At 33.3% G+C, this 23,297-nt stretch overlaps 1 protein-coding gene across 1 annotated transcript; it reads right to left on the bottom strand.

Annotated features, from left to right (window-relative positions):
* Nucleotides 1-7,275: 7,275 nt before the first annotated feature.
* LOC113778141 (bifunctional monodehydroascorbate reductase and carbonic anhydrase nectarin-3-like) lies at nt 7,276-10,467 on the bottom strand. The gene is made up of 7 exons (XM_027323430.1): nt 10,334-10,467; nt 9,950-10,167; nt 8,685-8,791; nt 8,472-8,574; nt 7,875-8,042; nt 7,739-7,792; nt 7,276-7,514 (listed from the first exon to the last, which is right to left on the bottom strand). Exons 1-7 carry the CDS (start codon nt 10,419-10,421, stop codon nt 7,431-7,433), a joined length of 822 nt encoding a protein of 273 aa, XP_027179231.1. The 5' UTR covers nt 10,422-10,467; the 3' UTR covers nt 7,276-7,430.
* Nucleotides 10,468-23,297: the final 12,830 nt, after the last annotated feature.

Raw genomic sequence — 23,297 nt, 5'->3', positions numbered from 1 at the left:
TATTCTCATTTTTATAAGAAAAATAAATCACCCAATCCCTGTGTATACGACCCTACTCATCGCTACACTAGAATTCATATTATTAAAGTAGAAGTTTTTATTTTTGCTAGTTTGACACCCAACATATTTTGCTTTGTTAGTGGGGACTGGTGCCTTTATTGATTTATTTTCTTTTTATTATGTTCTAGTTTATGCCTCAATCTTCTCATACATGTGAATTACAAATATGATCCTGAGATATAGAAGACAGTACGTAGATTGAAAAAAGAAACTAAGCAATGAGCAAAGTCATTATCTTCATCCTCAGAGATAAAAATGGCATTTGACTTTGGTTGAATCTACATTGAATCTGAAAAGGAGATTGAAGTCATGACAAACGAGAGAATCTCGAGAGATCTAGTTAGGGGTGAGCAAACGGTACAAATTCGGTAATTCGGTTAGTTGAATTCGGTGAATTCGGTTATTTGACTTATAAAAATCTAAACCGCTTTCAATTTTAAATTGGTTATAACCGAATTCATTTCGCAACCGATTTCGAATTCGGAAATGGTAATGAATTCGGCTAAAAACTGATTTTTTTTAAAAAAAACTGAATTAACAGAATTCGGTTAAATGAATTAACCGAATTCATTTATAAAAAAAAAACTGATTTTTTAAAAATTATTACTGATTTGATCCCCAAATTTATTCATAATTTAACACATTACTTATGTTCTAATCATTTTGTGGTTTAATTTAATTGGCATTTATTTGATCACTTATACCTAGAATCCTAGTCTATGATTTAAGGAACACATAAATTTAAACTAGAATAAACTTTAGACTATACAATGATTAGTGATAATTTATGAATTTATAATTTACAATGATTAATAATAAGTAATATTAGTTACAAACTTACAAATTACAATGATTAGTGATAAGTTATATTAGTTACAAACTTATAATTTATTTCAAATCAAAATAATACTTGTTTACTTACATATGTTATTGTGAAAGTCAATACACTAATACATTGATTTGCAATTCATATGCATTCACTTACACTGTTTAGTTGTCTTGTCTATACTTAAAGTCTTAAGATTAGTGAATCAAGAATATGAATTTTATGTTAAATATGTAATGTAAATTTAGAGTACAATAATACTTGCAAGTTACAGGTTACGCATTCAAATATTCAATAATTCAAACATGAATGATGTATCAAATTACTCATATCTAAATTCTAATTATTAATTATGTTTATTGTTTAATATTTAGTATTATACATATATGTATTAATTATTATCTAATTCTAGTCATGTTACTTATGTATAAAATAATAAGTATTATAGTTATGTTATATTGTTATGTATTACTATATATTTGTATTATTATAGTCATATAACAATTAACAAATACTAAAATAATATATTGTACATTATTATATATTATTATTATTATAAGTACATGATAATACCATATACTAACTATTATTAATAGCATTTACCTATATAATGTAATAATATATTAGTAGTATATACTAATACTAAATAGCATTTATCTATATATTATATAATTTTATAAACTAATTTGGTATTCGAATGCGGTAATGCGGTATCCTATTTCTTGTTACCGAATTTGAATGCGAAATCGATTATTACCAAATTCATAATCTCATTATCTATTTCATACCATATTAGCATTCGGTGAATTCAGTACATACCGAATTTGTACCAAATTACCAAATACCTGATTTCAAATTACCAAATTGAATTTGAATTCGATTATGAATTTGGTATGTACCAAATTTGCTCACCCCTAGATCTTGCTATGCCAATATAAATTAGCAACCTCTTTGCATAACATATCCTACTTTAGATGCACCATTTGAGTTAAAATCTGATTTAATTCATTTGCTTCCTTCTTTCATGGGCTTGCAAGTGAAGATCCTCACAAGCACCTCAAGGAATTTCATGCGGTATGCTCAACCATGAAGCCCCAAGGAGTCATTGAGGAGCAAATAAAATTAAGAGCCTTTTCATTTTCCTTAGCTGATAAACCTAAGGATTGGCTCTATTATTTGCCCTTTGGATTAATTATCACGTGGACCAAGATGAAGCAGTAGTACCTTGAGAAATTTTTTCCTGCCTACAAGTATTATAAAAGATATCTATGGGATCAGATATTTCAATGAGAGGCATTGCACGAGTAATGGGAAAGGTTCAAAAAATTATGTGCAAACTGCCCTCATTACCAAATTTCAGACCAATTTCTTATCCAGTACTTTTGTGAGGGACTATCATCAATAGATAGGAAGATAATTGATACTGCCAGTGGAGGAGTATCAGTGAATAAAATGCCCATAGAAGCAAGGAGATTGATTTCAAATATGGTTGCCAATACGCAACAATTTGGTGACAGATGGGACTATATTGCCCATAAAGTTAACGAGGTAAGTGCTCATTCAATTGAATAAAAATTAGATTCTCTAACTACACTTGTAGAAAAATTGGTTGTAGGACAAGTGCAGCAAATTAAAATATATGGAATTTGTTATGCCTCGAATCATCAAACTAACATGTGCCACGCCAAGATGATCTGAATGCTCATGTGAGTGCTGTTGGAGGCTTTCCAAGCCCTCCCCCAAGGGGGTATAATCCTTATTCAAACACGTACACTCAAGGATGGAGAGATAACCTGAGCTCTAGTTATATAGCAAGGCCACCAATTTTACAACAACAACTAGCTTTACACCAGGTATGCCTGTTGAGGAAATTGTTAAATTGTTAGCAACTAACACACAACAATTTCAATAGGAGACAAGAATAAGCATTCAAAACTTGGAGAATCAAATTAGTCAGCTGATGTTTGCAATGAGTAGATTGGAGTCTCAAGTTTTTGGGAAATTGTCTTCACAGACCATTATCAACCCTAAGCAAAATGTGAGTGCAATTACTTTGAGAAGTGGCAAAGAATTGCAAGAGCATCAAAAAGGAGTATCTAAGCATGATATTGAAGAGCAAGTTGAGAAAGAAACAACGCAATCCCCAACCTAAGCCCTTCCAAGGAAAGAGCCCAGAGATGAAACCCCTGGTAGTGGTGACACCTTCTCCTCCATTTCCTAGCTGAGATGAAAAATCCAAGAAGGAGGAGAAGGAGCAAGAGATTTTGGAAACATTTCGCAAGGCTGAGTTAAATATTTCCCTTCTTAATGTCATTAAACAAATTTCTCGATATGCAAAATTTCTATTTAGATTTAGGAGCTGCAATAAATATCATGCCCCATTCTATTTACAATTCTCTAAATCTTGGCCCTTAGAAGAAATGAGTGTCATTATGCAACTTGCTGATAGATATAATGCATATCTTGATGGGGTGTTGAAGGATACTTTAGTTCAAGTTGATAAATTGATTTTTCCTGCAGATTTTTATGTGTTAGATAGGGATGATGATTTTTTTGTTTCACCTCCAATTTTGTTAGGCAGACTATTTTTAATGACATCTAAAATAAAAATTGATACTTATTCAAGAACCTTGACAATGGAATTTGATGGCGAAATAATAAAATTCAATATTTATGGTGCCATAAAATGTCCTAGTGGGGCATATTCTATTTTTGTTTAAGATGTAATTGACCCTTGCATGTATCAAAAGTTTGAATTAAATGGTAGAGATGCGTTGAAAGTTGTAATCAATCGCAGTTTAGATTTGCAAGAAATATCAAGAGTTGCAAAGAAATGTGAGTGACACCTTGATTGAGCATATGGTATTGTCTAACTAAAGACGTAAAAGAAAGGTGCTACTTCGGAGGCTACCTAAGAGTTTTAATTTTTAGTCATTTTTGTGTTTTTTTCCATGTTTTTATGTGAAAGTTGAGTTTATTTCATTTCTTTTTAACAGAAGATTTTTTTTTGTATGCCTCGAGCATGCTTTACGAAGTTTTCATTTTGATATCAAAATTTTGGACAGGAGACTTTCTATTATAAGACGTGCTCACGTCTTACGTCCAATCTCAGATTTGAGATAAAATGTGCCTATGCTCTATACTAAGTGCAATTTGGTGCTTCTAAAACTTGTTGGACAAAAGACTATGCTTATACAACGTGACCATGTCTTACAATTAATGTCTAGTGCAAAAAAAAAAAAAAAGTGGTTCATAGGGCATGCCTATGCTTTATACCATGTTTTACTTCTTTCTTTTACCCTAATCTACTTTCTCTTATTTGTTTCTTTTCCTTAGTAGCCTCCTATATTGCGACTTCACCTTCATCACCAGTGATATCTTCTCGTAATTGTGGTCTTCACTCTGCCATCTCTACAACACAAAACCTCAATGCATGCTTCTCACGCATCGGTTTTCAAGCCACCTATTCCTCCCGAATGCTTAGCTCAATAATCAAGGGAGTCCTCTTATTCCTTTTTGTTCCTTATTTTCATACATTGAGTAAAATGTTTGATTTAGGTGTGGGGAGGAGATATTTGAATTGTGAAAATTTTTCATGAAAATTTTTAAAGTTTTAAAGTGGTTTTTGAACTTTTTTTGTGTTTTAAAAAATGCAGTCAAAATGCAAATATGAGTAGTGCAATATTATTAGCACAAGTATGTTATTTTCTTGCAATTAATTTGAATGATGGATGTGCAAAATTTGACATATTTTTGACTACTTTTTGAGCCTAATGAGCACTTCATTTAGAATTTGCTCTATTTTCTTGTTGAATGGTTCTCACACATGGTTTGACATTCTAGAACTTACTTTGATATGCATGATGAAACCACATTTGAATTTGATGCATTAAAATGACAAGGGCAATTAGGTTTAACCACTTTTGACTTTCTAAATACCTACCTTGATTATGTGTTCCCTTAGTTGACTATGTTTGAACCTTAACAAATTTTTTTGTTTAATAGCCATAATTGTTACCGTAAACCTTTTGTTTGAACCTTATATCAAAGTAATACTTTAATATTTTTGCATGATGATTTCAAGAACTGTTCAAGGTTTGATTGAAGTTGGCAAGTGTATTTATGTTTCAATGTTAGCTATATCTTGTGAAAAAAAGAAAAATATACAATAAAGTGAAAAAAGAAGAAAAAGAAAAAAAAAATGTTGTGAAGTGTTCTTGTATATATGTGTTGTATTATGGTAGTTGGGTAAAATCCTTTGTTATGTTTGCACTTGTTAAGCTTGGAGTTTTTAGGGATATGCCTTGGAGATACACATGTGAATAAAGGAGTTTGATTTCATGCAATGTATTATTGGTATTTCCTTTGATATATTTATACCTAAATTTTTCCCTTCTATCCAACCTTTAACCCAAGCGCCGTTACAACCCTTATAAAGACCCTTTGATTTTTGCATTGAATTTATTTTAAATGGTGAAGATGTGATATATTAACAAACTTATAGTAATGTCATTCCATGATGTTGATTTGAATGTTAAATGCCCCTTAGAAACTTGGAGTGCTGAGAGTATACAATATTATCCATGTGAGGTTTATTGAGTCTTGTGCATCCTGATTTTGATGAAATTGTAAAGAAGACATGAAACTTGTGTTAGTATGTATTGAACTATAAAGTGTTTGTCATCTAAATTGTAATTTTTGGACTAGTGAATGTTTGAGGGCAAGCATTTTCTTGATGTGTGGGGATTTGTTAAAGAGTTAATTGTGCATTTTATTTATGCATATTCCCTCTTAATTAGGTAAAATATGGTGTTAAATGTTAGATTCTACTCATATTTGGTGTTTGGCAATGTTTGTAGGACTGAAAGTGCATTAAAGACTGAATTTCCAGAAGACTTTATTTTACAAGGTGCGAACAAGTCTTAATTTACTGAAAAGTCTAGACATTGCTAGAGTTGAAGTGAGCCCTATATGATACTTTGCTGATCGATTAAGAAGGAATTTGATTTTCTTTGTGGAGTTGGATATTGATTAGTTATTTTAGCAACATCATCTTTGATTTATTTATTAGCTTTAGTATTTATTAGTGTTATAATTGAAAAAAGGATTCTTAATCCTTTTACTTATTGGAAACTTTTAAGTACCAACAGATAGGAAGTAGCCCAGGATAGGAGAAAAGGCGAATCAAGACAAAAGATTCTCGAGCTTTAGCTTTTCCTTCATTAAAAAAAAGTAGTCAATTTTTCCTTTTGTTCCTTTTCTCAATAATAAAAAAGAAACTCTAGTTTTTCTTGGGCTGCGAATCCACCGTTAGGAGCAGCTAGTTTCTTGTTCTAATCGAAGGATAACCGAAATTTGGTTCAACAATACTATGAGATCTAATATGCTTTATTTATTTCTTTTTTTATATAAATATTTATGTATTCTCTGTTCGTTATTAAGATGATTATTTTTCTTGAATTAAATAAAGGGCCCTTATTTAGTTTGACATAATTATTTGCCAAATCCGTAATTGTTTGATAGTTTAGTGTTGGTGGCGAGTGATATAATTTGATTGTAGTAGAAACTTTCAAATTTATTTCATGTGAATATATAATCTAACCTAAATAAACCGAACCTATGTATTTGTTGGTAAGAATTTGTAGCTTCTCAAATTATTAATGCTGTCAATAAGTTAAATTATAAGAGCTTGTTTAGGGTTACTTAATTGGCAAGAGAAATAATCACAGAGCTTTTTATGGTTACTGAAATAGTAAGGAGCGTCATATTGTCAGAGCTTGTTGCCAACTATAACTAGTTTATTTATAAATAAATGAATTTTACTTTTGCATCGATGATTAGTTAAATGAATCAAAGTGAAGATTAGACCTTTGACTAGAGAGTTGTCCATTGTTGATTTATTTTCATTTAATTTTTGCATTTTTTTTATTTAAGTGGGCTATTTAGATAAATTCTCCACAATCCTCCATTTTATTTATTTTCATTTTTATAAGAAAAATAAATCACTAGTTCCTGTGGATACGACCCTACTCAACGCTACACTCGAATTCATATTATTAGAGCAGAAATTTTTATTTTTACTGGTTTAATACCCAACGCATTGCTCTATCAAGGCATTGTTTTTCTAGTTGAATTCTAAGGAGAACTTAGAGGTTTTAGATCCAATTTGAAAAAAATAGTGAATTTAGTCTAACTTTATGTTACTCTTTATCCTACCAAATATGGATGAGTTATAAATTATTGTATCGTTATCAGAGTTGAAATTTGCAAGTAATCACCGGATAGCCCTTGGTAATCAACTTTAAAATTGGGTAAGATCCTCCAAATCTCTGTTAGTAAGAAACATAGCTAGAGAAGTTTTATGCTTCTTCATGGAGACCAAATCGCCATTGACTGTAGAGAAGATTCGAAAATATATAATGCATATGGTGGAGAAGATGTCTAAATATTACGAGGAAAGGAGCAAATTAAAGTGAAACAACCACTCAGTAGAGTCATACATTTTTTTAGCATATTTCGTTTAATATTAAGCTCCACTCAGATTTCAGTCTTCATCAACAGGCAGGGTGTACAATAGGATAGGGCGGTTATTTATTGGTTGGAGTGGTCTAGCATTCATTTTCGACCCCTGCAAAGATGGATTTCCATGTGTTAGGACAATGAGTAGCCAACTAATCATTTAATTGTGCTTCTAATTATACATGATTTGACAACACATAAATTGAATTAATAAGTAAACGAAATTATATGCCTCTTAGACTTTGCCCTACCGACAGATTTAGAGTTCGAATCCTAATAGTTGTGGGTGAAAAATGTGTAAAGATTAAAGTAGAGTATTCTTTGTTAACTCACATCGTGTACAGCATTACGGATCAGTTTCACTTGATGACGACTAACAGTTCCAACCTGTGGAGTTTTGATGCAGATTAGGGTCTAGAAGAGAAGATGGTACGTGTGGAAAATCTTAGTAGTTTTCGAGTTGACTTACCTTATCAACAATTGTCCAGAGGACATCTTCAGTGCAAGCAGGAGTTGTTAGTGAGCCAATGTACCTATAATATCCCTTGCTTCCGAACTTTATCTGGTTTGGATCAACAAAACCCACAACTTCCTCTTCTTCTAATGTATCAGCAAGAGCCTCTATATAATGCTCCAGCTAGTATGGATAATATCCATCATGAAAATCACAGAAGAAAAAAGGGTACATTAGTACGTAACATTACCCAAAGATACATGGCGCAGAAGATATTATTAACATTAATATTGTTTTCAAAGCCATTAATTGGCTTCACGGTAATAAGGGTGCAGCAGATTCGCATGGACGAAACTAGAAATTTTAATTTGAGGGGGAGAAATTCATGTATTTATAAACTTTCGAATCAATATAAAATGTTTTAAACATTTTTGGGAGGACAAATAGTTTAACAAATAGTTTAAAATACATACGAAATTTTCAAAATTTTAAAGAGAAAAAACATAAATATCTAGGACTTGGGGGAGAAGGAGGTCCCCCGGAGCTACATCCTTGGCAGATCATATAATATAGTAGAAGACAATTATATGGAGAAGGGTGGATGGATAATACCATGGATAAAAAAGGGTCAGGGCGTCCAATTTTATACAGTATTCCAATTACAGCAATCTTTCCATCTGAGGATTGATGAACCAAGTGCGCCTCTAAATCGTACCTGTGATTGATTAAATGATAAAATGCTCTTAAATCTTAGATGTAATCCTACAATCCATTCAGCTAGCAACATTTTGTTAAAGGAAATAATCAATTTAATTAGTCAAGTACCTTTTGCCATTGATAGCATGTTCAGTAGGCGAGTGCCAGTGACACTGTTTGAGTTGATACAAGGTCCCATTTATACGAATATATCCAGCATCATCAACCCATCTCAACTGCGTTTTTACAAAGTAAAACCATCAATCAACTAAGGAACAGAGTTATGTTTATAAGAAAATTAGACCAACAAAGTTCTCACTTAAACAGTGCGTTGGATGGGGGATCATTTGAAAGATTTTCTTCGAACAATATTGTACTCCTCCGTCTCACTTTGATAGTCCTGTATTCTTTTTTCATTTGTCCCAAATTATAGTCCACTTTCCAATTGAAGAATGTAGTTGTATTTTAATTTTTCTAAAATACCCTTATTCAATGTAAGTAGTTGTTACTATAAACCTACCCCATTTAATGAGAGTTGATTCTTTTTTTACCATCAATTCAAGTTCCCATAAAGTTGTACCATATTTAATGTGAGGGTATTTTAGGAAAATAGCAATCTAAATTTACTTTTCCAACAAAGTTAACTACTTTTTCTTAAACTGTGTGAAAAAAGAAACAGGACTATCAAAGTGGGACGGAGGGAGTAGTAAATTTTGTGATATATTAATGTATGTATGAAATAAAATATGATTGAAAATATAAAAATGTATCACTATTAGTGTCTCTTTCGTAATTTGTTTGATTGCATTGGTAAGCTGTAGGTTGGTTGGATGGTCCTCTATTTAGTAAAATGATTAAAATCCGAGGCATAAGTCAATACATGTAGTAGTCCTTGTACATCAAGTCGCCATTAATGAATAGGCTTAGACAATGACGCATTTAGGGAGGCCTACCTTGATATTTATCAGGTATTATTAGTGCTTTATAAATTGATGTAGGCAATTCTTCCAACCTCATAAAATTTGACCTTTAGTAAGTGTGTACCAAAATGTTATATTTTGCAAGCAAATTGAAAGAATTAACAATAATGTTTAACTATAGCTGAGAAGCGTAGTAATACGATAAAGCATCTCTAGTACGAAATGAATAATTAATAAAAAATAAAGTTAATCTTCTATATGGTAACAGTATAATATACGCACAATAACAATTTGATACATACCACATACGCAAAATCTAGATTGTAAATTCAAATTTAACACAGGTCACTTGCTCGTAAACCTATTAGTGTATACACTAATATATACAATACTAGTCCTAAAAAATAACAACCACGTAATCGGTTTGAGCTTTCAAGTCTTAGGATTTCAATGTATGCATGCCTTTGAACTCACCATAATATCATGGCCTCTATTGATGAGTGTGGCATTAGAAGGTTTGTAATGCCTGTGAAGTTTGCCCAAGCTTGGATCAACTTGAACCTTTGCATCCGGCAGATCGATCGGAGACTGCATGCGACCATGGCTACACGTGCACCACTCCGGCTTAAGCTTCCCCCAGTGAGCTGGTCCCCGGGGGCTGTTTTCATCGTAACTAAATCCATGTTGATCCTCTGCAACCAGCACTCATCAAACGTTAGTTGTGAACCTTGATTGCCAAGTAGGACCCTAAATCCTTTCTCCATAGTTGTTACAACTTCATCAAATTATGTCGCCCAATGTTGTTGTTGTTAAGAATAAACCTGAAAGCTTTATGGTATAAGTTCGAAATAAACTTACCTTCTTCTTGAGCTCGTGCTAGGTTACATGCAAAGGTCACCAAAATGAAGCAGCAGCAAAACAAGAATTTTCTTGCGAGATTCTCCATATCTGTCTGGTTTGTTTTCGGACATGTAGTTGTGCTACGTACAAGGGTTTGATTAGCTGCTTATTATATAGAGCAGGGGTTAATTTCACTTTGTCCCCCCAAACTTTGGACGATTATCCACTTAAGTCCCTAAACTTCAAAATGGGACACTTAAGTCCCTAAATTTATAAATACCTCCCACTTAAGTCCCTGAACTTATAAAATGGGACACTTTAATCCCTAAACCCTCATAAAATGGGACACTTCGACCACCAACGGCATTCAGGATTTGTTAACAATTTTCCTTGAGTGGGAGGTATTTATAAGTTTAGGGACTTAAGTGTCCCATTTTGAAGTTTAGGGGCTTAAGTGGGTAATCGTCCAAAGTTTGGGGGGACAAAGTGAAATTAACCCTATAGAGCAGCTACTAAACTTAAACCGGCAGGACATTCATTACATTTTTATTTTATTTTATTGGAGTTAGGTGGAATCCGAGGAATACTAGCAAACAAAAAAATAGGAAACACATGTAACTTGCTTTTGGTAAAGTTCATTGCACAAGGAAGTCTAACATCTCTAAATTATTTTTTTCTTGGTTTCTTTTTGTGTCACAATACATCATACATGGGGATGGAGACAAAAGAGGCAAGTACATTAAGGATAATTTCATAAACCTCCGCAAGTCGAGGTCTCTAATAATTGGAGCCGCCCCCTCTGAAGTTCTAAAAATTACACAAACTTGCCTTAGAAAAATTACATGTTAGGTTAACCGAATTTCAACTCAATTTATTGTATAGATATACGTAATAACATGATATACTATACCTTGTACAATAAACGATACTCATTTACTTTTTTTTTCTCAAAAAAAAAAAAACTAACATTTAAGTCTGTCCATCTCAATCATTGCTCCTCGAAGAGACCAGCGCCTTAACAATTAAATGCTTGCACTACTGGTCCCATTGCAGGGAGATCATTTTGTCTCCGCAGTCCGCTCTCCTCGTACAATAGCTCACAAGAAGAATAAAATGCGCGGATCCACTTCAGAGAGTTTTGTGCTCTCTATTCATATGGATCCGTTATCATGAAAGGATGGATCCATCCACGTATCCAAATAGTGTGTGCTCAGAATTAGGTACGCAACCGGATGCGCTTGTGTGCGAAGTGTCACGGAATTTTTGTTCTTTGTTACAAACTTTTACATATTCAAATCAAGGGATATTTTTTAACATGCATTTTTGCAACATGAATAGGATGCAAACTAGCCGAATCGAGTCGAGTTTAATTTTGGTCTAATCGAGTTTAGTATCGACGTAAGTTTATGAAATTCGAACTCGAACTTAAACTCGCTGAGTTCAAAATACAGAGCTCGAAGATGAGTCGAGCTCGAACTTAAAAAAATTTTCAAAAATAATTATTTTATTTTTAGAAATAGATAAAATAATAAACTCTCTTAATAAATAATACTCCCTCCGTCCCATTTATTTAGTCATATTTGGGGAATCCAACTTTTTAAAAGTAGTAGTTTAATTGTGATGTTTGTATTTTTCTTTCTAATTTACCCCCACAAATTCAAATATTGGAAAGAGAAATTAAAAGGTATTTTAACTTTTCTAAGATGACAATTATTTTGAAACATTTTAAAATGGAAAGTATGACACTTTTAATAGGATGAAGGGAGTAAAATATTAAGAATATATATGTAATTTTACTATTAAAATAAAAAAATATATAATTGAGTTTAATTCGGTTTGCGAACTAACGAATTTAGTATTTTTAAATTCAACTTCGAGTTTGAGTTCGAATTCGAATTTAATTTGATCAGTTCGATCTCGATTCAAGTTCGATGTTGATCAAGTTTGGACTCGAGTCGGTCGCGATCGCCTCGTGAGTAGTTCAATTTATTTGCAGCATTAATGTGAAAGGTGATAAGATGCTTAAAGCGCAAAACTCCAAGGTTGGTACATATCCATTAATGCGGAGAACTTTTACCCTGCTATTTTCACGTGCTAGCTGGGTCCGAGCCACAAGGTGCAGGACTAGAGTTGTTAGTGAGCCGAGCTACTCGCGAGCTACTCGCGAGTAGCTCGGTCAACAACTCGACTCGAACTCGGGTTGACCGAGTTCGAGTCGAGTTTCGAGTTACTCGACTCCTAATCAAGTCGAGTATCGAGCCCGATTTCCCGAGCTCGAGGCTCGTCGAGTAGCTCGACGAGCCTGAGTTAATTAAATAAAATATTTATAATTTAAATAATATATATTTATTATAATTATAAAATGACCATTATGGGTATAAGTTATATGAAATTTACAATATTACCTTCTTTATAATAAAATCCTATAATGGCAAAAAAGTAATAACATAATTTTAAAAAACACTAAAAAGAAAAAATGTCTAAAAAAAATGGAAGAAAAGACTTTCTTCCTTCTCAGTTCTCTGTGCCGACTGCGGGACTTTCTTCTCTGTTCGAAGAAAGCCTAGCAAAAAAATTCACTTTACCAGCCGGCAGCCGACTCTGACTGATTTAGATCTACACCCTCACTCCGTTCGTCGCCGACGCCGTTGCTCGCCGCATCTGTGAGACTCCATCGCCATCGCCATCGCCATCGCCATCGCCTTAACAAGTCCCAAGTCCCAAATCGAAGCTGCTCTCTGACTCTCCGGCCTCCGCCAGTCCGCCGCGCTCTACGTCTCCTGTCGGCTGTGTCCTGCCGTGCTGGTTCATCGCTGCCGAGTGTCGAAGACGAAGCACCAAGATCTCACTAGTTCATCGCTGGTTCATCACTGCTCATCTCTGGCTCACTTAGGTAAGTGCTCCTCTGTTTTTGGCTCTGTGTCTCTGGCATTAAAATGGGCCAAGATCGACTAGGAAACTTGTTATCCTGAATTGATAAGGGGACGAAATCTGAGCTTCCAATTGCAAACTGTAACTGTGGTAGTAGTTTAGATTAGGTGTGATATAACATAAGCTTTGTATTTTATACACAAGAAGCTCTCTCCGGTTGTGCAGCCTTTAAAAGTTAAGGCCTTGGGGAAAAATTCCACCTTTTACCCGTTAGAAAGATTCATTCATTATGTTAGAGGCATATCTAGCGGCAGCAGAAGGGCATTTGTTAGAGGATGAAATGGAAGATGTCATTGTGCTATGTTATTGTGCTCTGTTATTGTACTATGTTTGGATATTAGATGTCAAGCGCCGTGGCCCTGGTCCAAGGTAGACATTTTGTCTGCGTTCACCATGCATTGTACTGTGTTATTGCTTATGTTTGGATATTAGATATCATGATGTATGGTTGGATATCGGATTTGCTAAAGCTGTTTATGCGCCAGTGTCAGCTGAAGTAGTACTCGTGCTCATGAACTTAAGTGTTTGCAGTATTGATAGACTTCTTTGCTGGTAGCTCTTAGTTTGTGGCTGAGTTCCTTGGTTTTGGATAAATGATGGCACATATAGATGATAAGAAATGGTGGCAAATCTTTAGGATGGCTGTTTCATGCTTTCATCATTTGCTCCTTTTTTTTTAATTCCAGCAGGAGAGGGGTGGGGATTTAAGAACGGGGAGAGAGCAGGGGGATTGGAACTTTAGGCGTAACATGTTATCATAGATTACCTTCAGTATCCCTGAAAAAGAAAATAAAAAATAATAAAAGAGTTGGATAGAAAGGTATTTGATTTGATCTAAAACTTTTTGTGCCTTTTCAAGGTTTGATATATATGCTTGTTAGTGTGAACTATTATCTAAGTAAGATCTGTCATGCCACTGCTCCTGAACAAGCTAATCCTAGTTTTCTGTAATTTCTGCTTGTGTATGGGTTTGTGGTAGCTGTTAGCCTGCTTGCTGCATTTGCACGTCTGAGAAATGCAAAAATGGTTTCTTCTTTGGGGAAATGCTGCACTGTAGAACTTTCTAGGCATTGGTTATGATGGTCTCAGATCAACATCCTGAGTTTTCATTTCTGTTGGACTTCTTCCCAAAACATCACCTTTGATCTGTTTTTTTCGTCAAATCGAGTCAAAAAGCTTGATAAGGCTCGACTTGATAAGGCTCGATTAAAGATCGAGCCTTATCGAGTCGAGTCTCGAGCCTGAGGAAATTCTTCGAGTCGATCTTCGAGTATCGATTTTCTTGGCTCGATCGAGCTCGAGTCGAGCTCGAGCCTTTGTGTGTATGAGTCGAGTCGAGCTCGAGTATAGTGATACTCGAGCTCGACTCGGCTCGATTACATCCCTATGCAGGACCATAAAAACTCTATCAAATTTCGTAAGAGCCGATCTTATATACACGGATAATATATACATTATTACTGTTAAATATTTAATAATTATATAAAATTTTAATTTTAATTTAAATTAATTAACAATCATCTAACTGTAATAGTATATGCACTGTCAATGTATATGAAATTAATTCATTTTATAAGAGTCAATCTTATATAATTCAAACATAGCCTTGTCGAACATGCGATCAAATTAGAAGCACGTATACATGGTTGATATCAAATTTTATAATTCACAAAAAATTATCAAATTAGTACTATTGAGATTTTATTAAAAAAAAACTTTATTACCCTTCTCAGAAACAATTCTCAAAAATCACTGGGGTCGAAAGGGAAATTTAAATATTTGTTGGTTGGAGTAGTAGCCTAGCAAGTGATATTCGACTTCTTTTGTTGTCTTAGTTGTTTTAAAAATTCAAATATTACGTGGTACTCCGATAGGTTCAAATATTGTGTGGTAGACAATCGTCCACGAGGATATACAATGCTGGTAAGCATAGTTATTAAACCCGGCCCGGAAAGGAGACCGGCGAAGGAGGTGGGTCAACGGGTTACTGGTTCAACCGGTGGGTGAGTGGTTGAACCAGTGGGTCACTAAATATATTTAAATATTATATCTTATAATTTTTTATATAGGATATATGATATAAATTTTAATAAATAATGTCATAACAAATGCTCATTTGATTTAATTTGCTATAGAATAATTAATTTATATAAGAATCATCAAAACATAAATTTAATTAGTGATCCACCAAATTTTAAGTGTAAAATTTTATCTATGTTTAGTGTAATTATCTAGGTTACTTACAAATTTTAAGTGCAAAAAATTATTAAAAACAATATTTGTCTTTAAAATAAATTATGTAATATGTTATTTTTGAAATCTATTTTATAATTTATAGAATTTGGTGGTCATAAGTTTGTATTAAATGATTCCAAATAAATTTGTTTTGGAGAAATAAAAAAGAATAAAGATAAAATTGATAAAACATTCATATAGCATAAGAATGATAACTAATTAACATGCAACGAAGTAGCCTGGTGGGGAGCTTGTCATAAACCTTGCCCAAGGTCATAGGTTTGAATCCAGCCAACAACTTTGTAAAATTTTTTCCTCAAAATCGGTTTCTTCACAAAATCGGCCGGGTTTCCGGTTTAATCCGGTTGAACCACTGGGTCATTGACTAGTCAACGGTTCTAGTGCTTAACCGATCTAATTAGGAACCCGGCCCGGTCTACTGGCGGGTACACCGAGTTGACCGGTTCGACCGCCGGGCCGGGCCGGGTTTTATAACTATGCTGGTAAGTACCTCAGCATCAAATTTGAGTGACCATATTCTGATTTGGGAAATAATGGTTTCAAGTTGCTGTCAAATATCAATCAGAAATATCCATAAAGCAACTCTACGGACTTCCGCTGTCATTAGTGAATTGTAACATAGAAAGGGTCAAAGAGTTAGACTCGGTCAATGACGGAGCTAGGGCCACTTCCTTAAGTTTTGAAAATTTTAATTCATAGTGAGTTTGTTTGAGTAGGAATTTATTTGAATGATTTATTTTAATTACTGTAACATTTTTTGTAATGTGATGTATGCGAAATAAAAAGATAGTTGAAAAGATAAAATGGTGATTGAGATTTGTGAAACAAATTAATTTTTTGTCTCAAATCATCTCAATCCAAACATACTCAGTGTGTAAATATATGTACAAATATATATATGATTTAGCTACCTTTGAATTAATTTTTCTTCAAAAAAGGTTATTTATTTTTTATTCAGCTAATAATTTAACTTTCAAAAAATTAAGCATATAATTTGATGATCCATAATAAATTGACCCAATATGATATATTATAATAAAAAGACTTCATTCATAATTATCAATGGGCTAAAATAAAAATAATTACTTTATTGGCCCATATATAAATATACAACTTACCTCAATTGATAAAAGATTTAAAATCAGTGATCTATCTTCTTGTTGACACATATACAAATACACAAATACTTACTTCAAGGGTTATCGAAGACCAGAAAATCAGTGATCTATTTTATTGTTGATAGATTGATTAGAGTTGTTCCCACTCTTTCTGTATCAATTGCAACTACAGAATGAGCATTTTCAATTATGAAGATAATCAAAGCAAAGGCCCAAAACAAGATGGAAGATTATTTATTAAATGATTGCCTAATTGTGTACATCGAAAAGGAAGTTGCTAGAAAATTTACCACTGACTCAATCATAAATGAATTTAGTTATATGAAAGAACATAAAGTTCAATTTACTTTTAAGAAAAGAGGTTGAAATTTCAAGATATGTAAACATAACTTTTATCTGATTTTAATTTAAAATAGTTATATTTATATTGCATAATTATACACACACACACACACACACACATATATATATATATATATATATATATAGATTGGAGCATCTTCTCATAATGTGTAACTTGGATGGTTTGTGATATTATAAGATATTTAATCAATGGTTATTTCTTATTTTAATATTTGTTATGAATATGTTGCATATTTAGGAAATAGATATACCTTTATAATTAAAGTTAATATTTGATGCTTTTAGATATCATATATTTAAGTAAATGAAAATTATTTTGAATATAACATAGTAAGATAATTTTGTTAAGAAAAATTTGGCTCCTAGGAAAAAAAATTCTTGCTCCGTCAATGGACTCAATTATTATAGAGCTCAAAGTATTTGCCTTTATTAAGCCCAAAAGAAAATGTGACATCGAAATGGTTTGATATAGGTAATTATGAATGGCTGCTGGTCTAGGGTCATTTTCCTCAATCATGCAAGAATTAAAGCTAATTCTACAATATAGTACAGGTTTACCATTTTTAAACGAAATTAACGAAGAGACATAGGAATCAGAAGTAGTCCAAGTTTTTATATCACCATAACCCAGTTCACGTATTCACTCACCTCGCTCAACGCTTCTTCAATTTTAGCAATTTCTCCATCTTGACCTGTAGATGAATGGCTTAAAAGTATTAGCATGGAATGAATAGCCTAAAGCTTCAGCCAAGATTATGCAGTATAAAAGAAGGAAAAAAAAATACTTAAAGAGGTACTCACATGAATTTACTTTCGCGAGGAGGCTTACACAAGTGGTTGTCAGATTCACCTCCTCCAACGGTAGATTCTGCAAACACATTATCCATGGATCATAAATAAATTAAAGTATTATTTACAAGTTTCAAAGAATAAGCAAAATTGCAAGGAAGCAAGCAAGAGCCAATACAAAATGGCCCAATCTCCTGACCAGACCATTTCTCATACACACCAGTCCAGACCATTTTTATTTTTATTTTTATTTTTTAATTTTCACGTTGTCCTCCTCCTGCGTTTTTTCCCTTCTTTCTCTTGTATGAACCTTCACCAAACCACCCAAATACTGATTTAACTACTGTTGCGGACCGTGCAGCCCGAAACTTGCCCAAGCCTCTATTACCTATGGACAACTCATGTCCCGAATACCCTTTAACAAATATATGGTTGGCTTCCTTTGCAAATGAATATTAAGCTTCAAGGCCCACAATAAAATTATAAAATAGAAGTCTTAAACTTTGAAGCTGAAATTTTTGAGTTGATGAACTGATGAAAGTTTTATTTGTTTGATAATTAACTTGATTTTTTTTTTTTTGTGTAAGTGAAAGGGTTCAATCTGAGATCTCTCATTGACACTCATTTCTTTTAAGTCATCCAATCCATCTCTTCTTGCTCCTCTTCAAATTAACTTGATTTAACTCTAACCCGTGATGGTAACCAGAATCGAACCAATCCAAATAAATTCAAAACTTGATTTAGCCACTGAATTGAAATATCTCAATTTGAAAATGTTGTTGTTGTTGTTGTTGTTGTTTATTCTTATTATTATTATTATTCTAAAATCATTAATACTGTTGTATTTTAAATATTGAGCTAACCTTGTAAACTATATTACCTTGGATAAATATGTAAAGTACAGCATTTTGTGTGTAAAATCAACTAACTTTGGTCATATAGTACAGTAATATGCAACATTAATACGAACAGATTATAATTATTGGTCCCTCATCTTATATTTAACTACTATATTATAAGAACGAATTGCTTCTTGCCATAACTACTCCCTATGCTACCACTTGGCAGCTACAATGAGAAGGTTGCATTTGTTTTGATGCCTTAACGTAAAATGAAGGATTGTAAGGATATAAGGATGAATTGTTTCTTGGGCTCCAAATTCTCAGCGAGGAAGCCCAGCCTCTTGGCATGGAAAAAAAAAAAAAAATATGTCCAACAATTTTAGCATTGTTTTTTTGCACATCCATGCATTTTTAAATGTAGACTTATTTATAAATAAATAATATTGAAATTTATATTTGAGTTTTGTTTTGAAAGTTGGCATATTTATTATTTTTGTTTCGTCTCTGAAATTGTTGCGTCCATTAGTATATGTCAATTTTTTTTAAGTGTTGCCTACAACAATTGCTGGCTATTTTTATTGAGGAATAGATTTCACATTTTGGTGAAAAACTTCCCCTGAATAAAGTGGTTGAATAACTAAAAATGATTTGGGCCTAACAAAAGATGTTTACTATGTTGCCTGACAAAAAGTTCCCTTGGATAGCTCCCAACTCTCTATTCCTTTTTTGCTAGATTTTTGAGCTATATACTTTTGTTAATTTTAAGTAATCCCCTCAGATCACAAATTCCGAACATCACACACTACAAATATGACTAACACAAAGAAAAAATCCAGGTTGATCCCAAAAAGGTTAATGAAGAGGTGATTTTTGGTGGATAGATGGACCGACCTAAATCAGACCTCTCTGAGATGAAGTGAGGGGTATCCTCGTGTCCGAAGTGGATGGCGGGGCTTCTCCCCTGGTATCACTCCGACGATTAAGTTAGTATGAGAACGAGAAAGATAATAGTATATGAGAATGAACAGTGTCCTACTTGTTGGGAGTGTGTGGGGTATTTATAGAGTGAGAGTGGAAGGCAGGACGGAGGTCTTATGCCGGTGGGACTCATGTCCTGCCATTACGGCTCTGCTCCCTGTCAGATGGCCTGACTCTGACACTGTAGCCGCCCGGACAGGGTGACGAGGAGTCCTTTGCAGTAGCCATTAAGTGCAACAGTTCTTTTCAGATAAAGCACACTGATCCCGGGTGATGTCAGGTGTCCTGACATCATCAGCGTCCAGCTGAGGTGGAGGTGCCGAGATCACCTACCCGGTAGACTAGGGATTTAGCCGAGCTTAGGGGATATGCCCGAGACGCGGATGAGCTCTGATGAAGGACGAGGTGAGTTCACCTCTGGCATGCGGGATGGCCGAGGTGAGCATCCTCAGTTAAAAAAAATGATTTTTCTCATCATTTAAATATTGCAAAAAGATCGTGATCACCAATCCCAGCTGCAAGAAGTCTCAACATTGCTGGGCAGCTTGTTTTGTTCTCGCCTCATCCTTGCTGGGCTCCGAGGCTTTGAATCGTACTTGCTGGGCTGTAAGCCTTTGAATCGTACTTGCTGGGCTGTAAGCCTTTGAATCTTAGTCTAGCCAAGGCAATTCTCTTAGTGCTGGACGAGGTCGAGCTCAGAGCTCTTAGTTTGGCACTTCCAGTGATCAAAATGTAGAAGCAAATCAGCTGAATCGGCTGATTTGAACTTGCAGTAGCCATCTTAAATATAATTTAAGCCGAGGATTCGATTTAGGGTGATGAAACAAAACAAACAAAAAATTGCGGGAAGTTTTTTTTCCCACCTAAAAATAAGTAATGTAAAATTTTTAATTTCAAATGTTTATTTTAATTAAAAAAAGAAACATTTTATTCTACCGATACTCTCTCTCTAGCCTAGAAATCATTCACTTAGTTATTCTCAATCGTATCAATATAATAAAAGAATAAGTCAAAAGTATAAAAATTGAAAATTATAAATTTTTATTGAGATTAATTTGCACAAACTCGACTCGTTTGTGATAAACGAGTCGAGCTCGATCCACATATATATTTGACGAGTCGAGTTCGAACACATTTTAAAACTCGTTTGCCTAACGAGCTCGAGTCGAGCTCAGCTCGAATTAAGCTCGAGTCGAGCTCGACAGCCAAATACTCGGCTCGATTAACAGCTCTACTTTTACCAGGAAGAGTACAACTAGAGAATAACTGAAAGAAAGGCTATCATACATATGTATTTCCGCGTACATATTTTTCATGTCCTTTTTAAATCTCACCCATTACCCACTAAAAAAATATCACCAAGATTTGATCACGTATTGCCCCTTGTAATTGTAATTAGGGATGAGTAGCAAATTTTCCCCTGCAATCACGAAATGTACAAATTGATCTAGAATGACCAAAAGTCAAATATAAATACATATGAGTAGGAAAAGATAATTATGCCCATATATAGGAAAATTGTCTCCTGACCCTTTTTTATGTACTTTTTCTTCTTCTTTCTTTATTTATTTAAGTCTTCCTTTATTTATGTTACAATATATAAGTCTCGGTGAAAAAATGTGCCAGTCAATTTCTCTTTGTGATTAAACATTTATTGTTATTTTCTTATAAATTATTTAGTTATCCTAAACCATAGTGAGAAATCAAATACTAATGTACATTTATTAAAGATAATTCAAGCACTTGATACTTTTACTAACAATTTATCATTAATTATCAAAATTAGATATTATACATAGGGCATAAATGATTTTATATTCATCTTTCTTTTTTCTTCTTCATTTCTTCTTTATTCTTATTAATAATTTCTTTTGAGGTTCAAATATACACACTTTTATTTTGCCATATAATATATCCAATTATTAATAAAAATTGATGCATAAGAATAAATTAATTTCAATAGAAAATACTTGAAATTTTTAACACATGCTATTTATTATCTTGTGATAAATAATGATTACCGAATATTTTTAGTAAGAAAGTTATTTGACCATAAAAGGAATTCTTTTAACAAATAATTGTTGAAGTTGATACGTAGAATTAGGATTAAAAGATGAGGAAAAAAGATGTAAAGATAATAAAGAAAAGGTGAAAAAGAAGAAAGAAAAAAATGAGAAAAGATTATCTGACAATATCCTTATAATGAGGGAATTATTATCCTTTTGCTGGGCACATACACTTGTCTTTACTTATCAGAGAGCAATTTGGAGGCTTTAAGAAAAAGGACCGATAGGAAGAATAAGCGAAATAACATGGAAACAAGCACAAGCTAGAACCTAAATGGTACAAGGAAACAAGCAAAAGCTAAAGAACCTAAATGGTACAAGAACAAGAACAAAAGCCATCACATGGTTCTAATGGTTGAAGCTCCCCCCCCCCCCCCCCTCTTCTCCCTCTTTGTCTTAAACTAAAAAGATAAAAACTTAAGAATTTTGGTTAAAAACTTTTTGGGTTTTTTCAAAATAAATTTAAGAAAAATAAAAAAAAACCCACAATAGAACTCAACAAAACCACATACTTAGGCCTGCTAAAGTCTAGAAGAAGGGTTTTTGAAAAATTTTGAATTGTCACTCTATATTGGGTTTAGATATACCAAGTCACTGAAAAGTAACTTTTGATCTTTAAAACATAAATTCATACCCTTTAATTAGCAACTCCGGATCTTTTGAAATCAAAGAAATAAGAAGGTTAAAGTTTTATTCTCAAGCAACACCCCCCCCCCCCCCAATCCCACCCAAAAACACCTGACAAAACTGATTGCGAATTTAATTTTATTCTTTCAATTTTAAGACAAAAATGAGTCAATCTATTGCTAAGCACATAACATGTACTTAGTTAACACAAAATACCCGAACAAGTAAAAAAATATGCATAATACATAAAGAGTTAAATAAAAGGAAATGCTTAATATCAAAGCTTCCGTTGGAAAAGCCATGAAACAACGCACTCTCCGTCCACCTGATTAAGGATGGCAATGGGGGCGGGCACCCGCCCCGCGGGGGGCTAATGGGGACGGGGTTGGGGCGGGGGCGGGGGAATTTGCCCCCTCCCCCCCCCCCCGCTTAGAAACGGGGTGGGGGGCGGGGTAGTGTACCCCCGCCCCATCCCCCGCTTTAAAAAAATAAATATATAAAATATATATGTATATAATTATATAAAATATATAATTTAATTAGTTACAAACTTATGATAGTGATATTATTAGTTATATGTATTATATGATATCTATTAGGATATATAATATAATTGATATTATTAATTATACTAATAATTATATATGTGTACTAATACAAATTATTAATTGGTTATACTAAATTTACTAATACATTTATATTAAATCCCTAATTACACTTAATACAATAACATTTTTTTCTTAAAAAAAGCACAAGCACAATAATGAATTAGTGATTGTATTTGTGCCAAAAGTGAAACTTGACTACTTTAGTTATATTTATTTAATCATGTTGGATTGTATTCAAATAAATTTTGTTTGATTGTTTTTATAAGTTTCAATTGTAAAATTACAATGAATAATAATTTGATGATGTGTTGATATTTTAATACTTGATTATTTGCTAAAATTTAATCATAATAAAATTATATAACAAATTTTTATTAGCCCCACGGGGACACCCACGGGGGAAG

Source organism: Coffea eugenioides, chromosome 7 (assembly GCF_003713205.1).
Source record: "Coffea eugenioides isolate CCC68of chromosome 7, Ceug_1.0, whole genome shotgun sequence".
In the NCBI taxonomy this organism is placed as follows: domain Eukaryota; kingdom Viridiplantae; phylum Streptophyta; class Magnoliopsida; order Gentianales; family Rubiaceae; genus Coffea; species Coffea eugenioides.
Note: the sequence above shows the minus strand (reverse complement) of the source record. Positions and strands in the feature narration are given on the sequence as shown.

What these genes read in the sequence shown, in the direction of transcription:
- LOC113778141 (XM_027323430.1), bottom strand. Translation starts at nt 10,421, where the DNA reads ATGGAGAATCTCGCAAGAAAATTCTTGTTTTGCTGCTGCTTCATTTTG. An exon ending in AGCACGAGCTCAAGAAGAAG is followed by an intron (nt 10,168 to 10,333) that starts GTAAGTTTATTT and finishes TGCTGGTTGCAG; the next exon opens with AGGATCAACATGGATTTAGT. An exon ending in CTGACCCTTTTTTATCCATG is followed by an intron (nt 8,043 to 8,471) that starts GTATTATCCATC and finishes TATCCATACTAG; the next exon opens with CTGGAGCATTATATAGAGGC.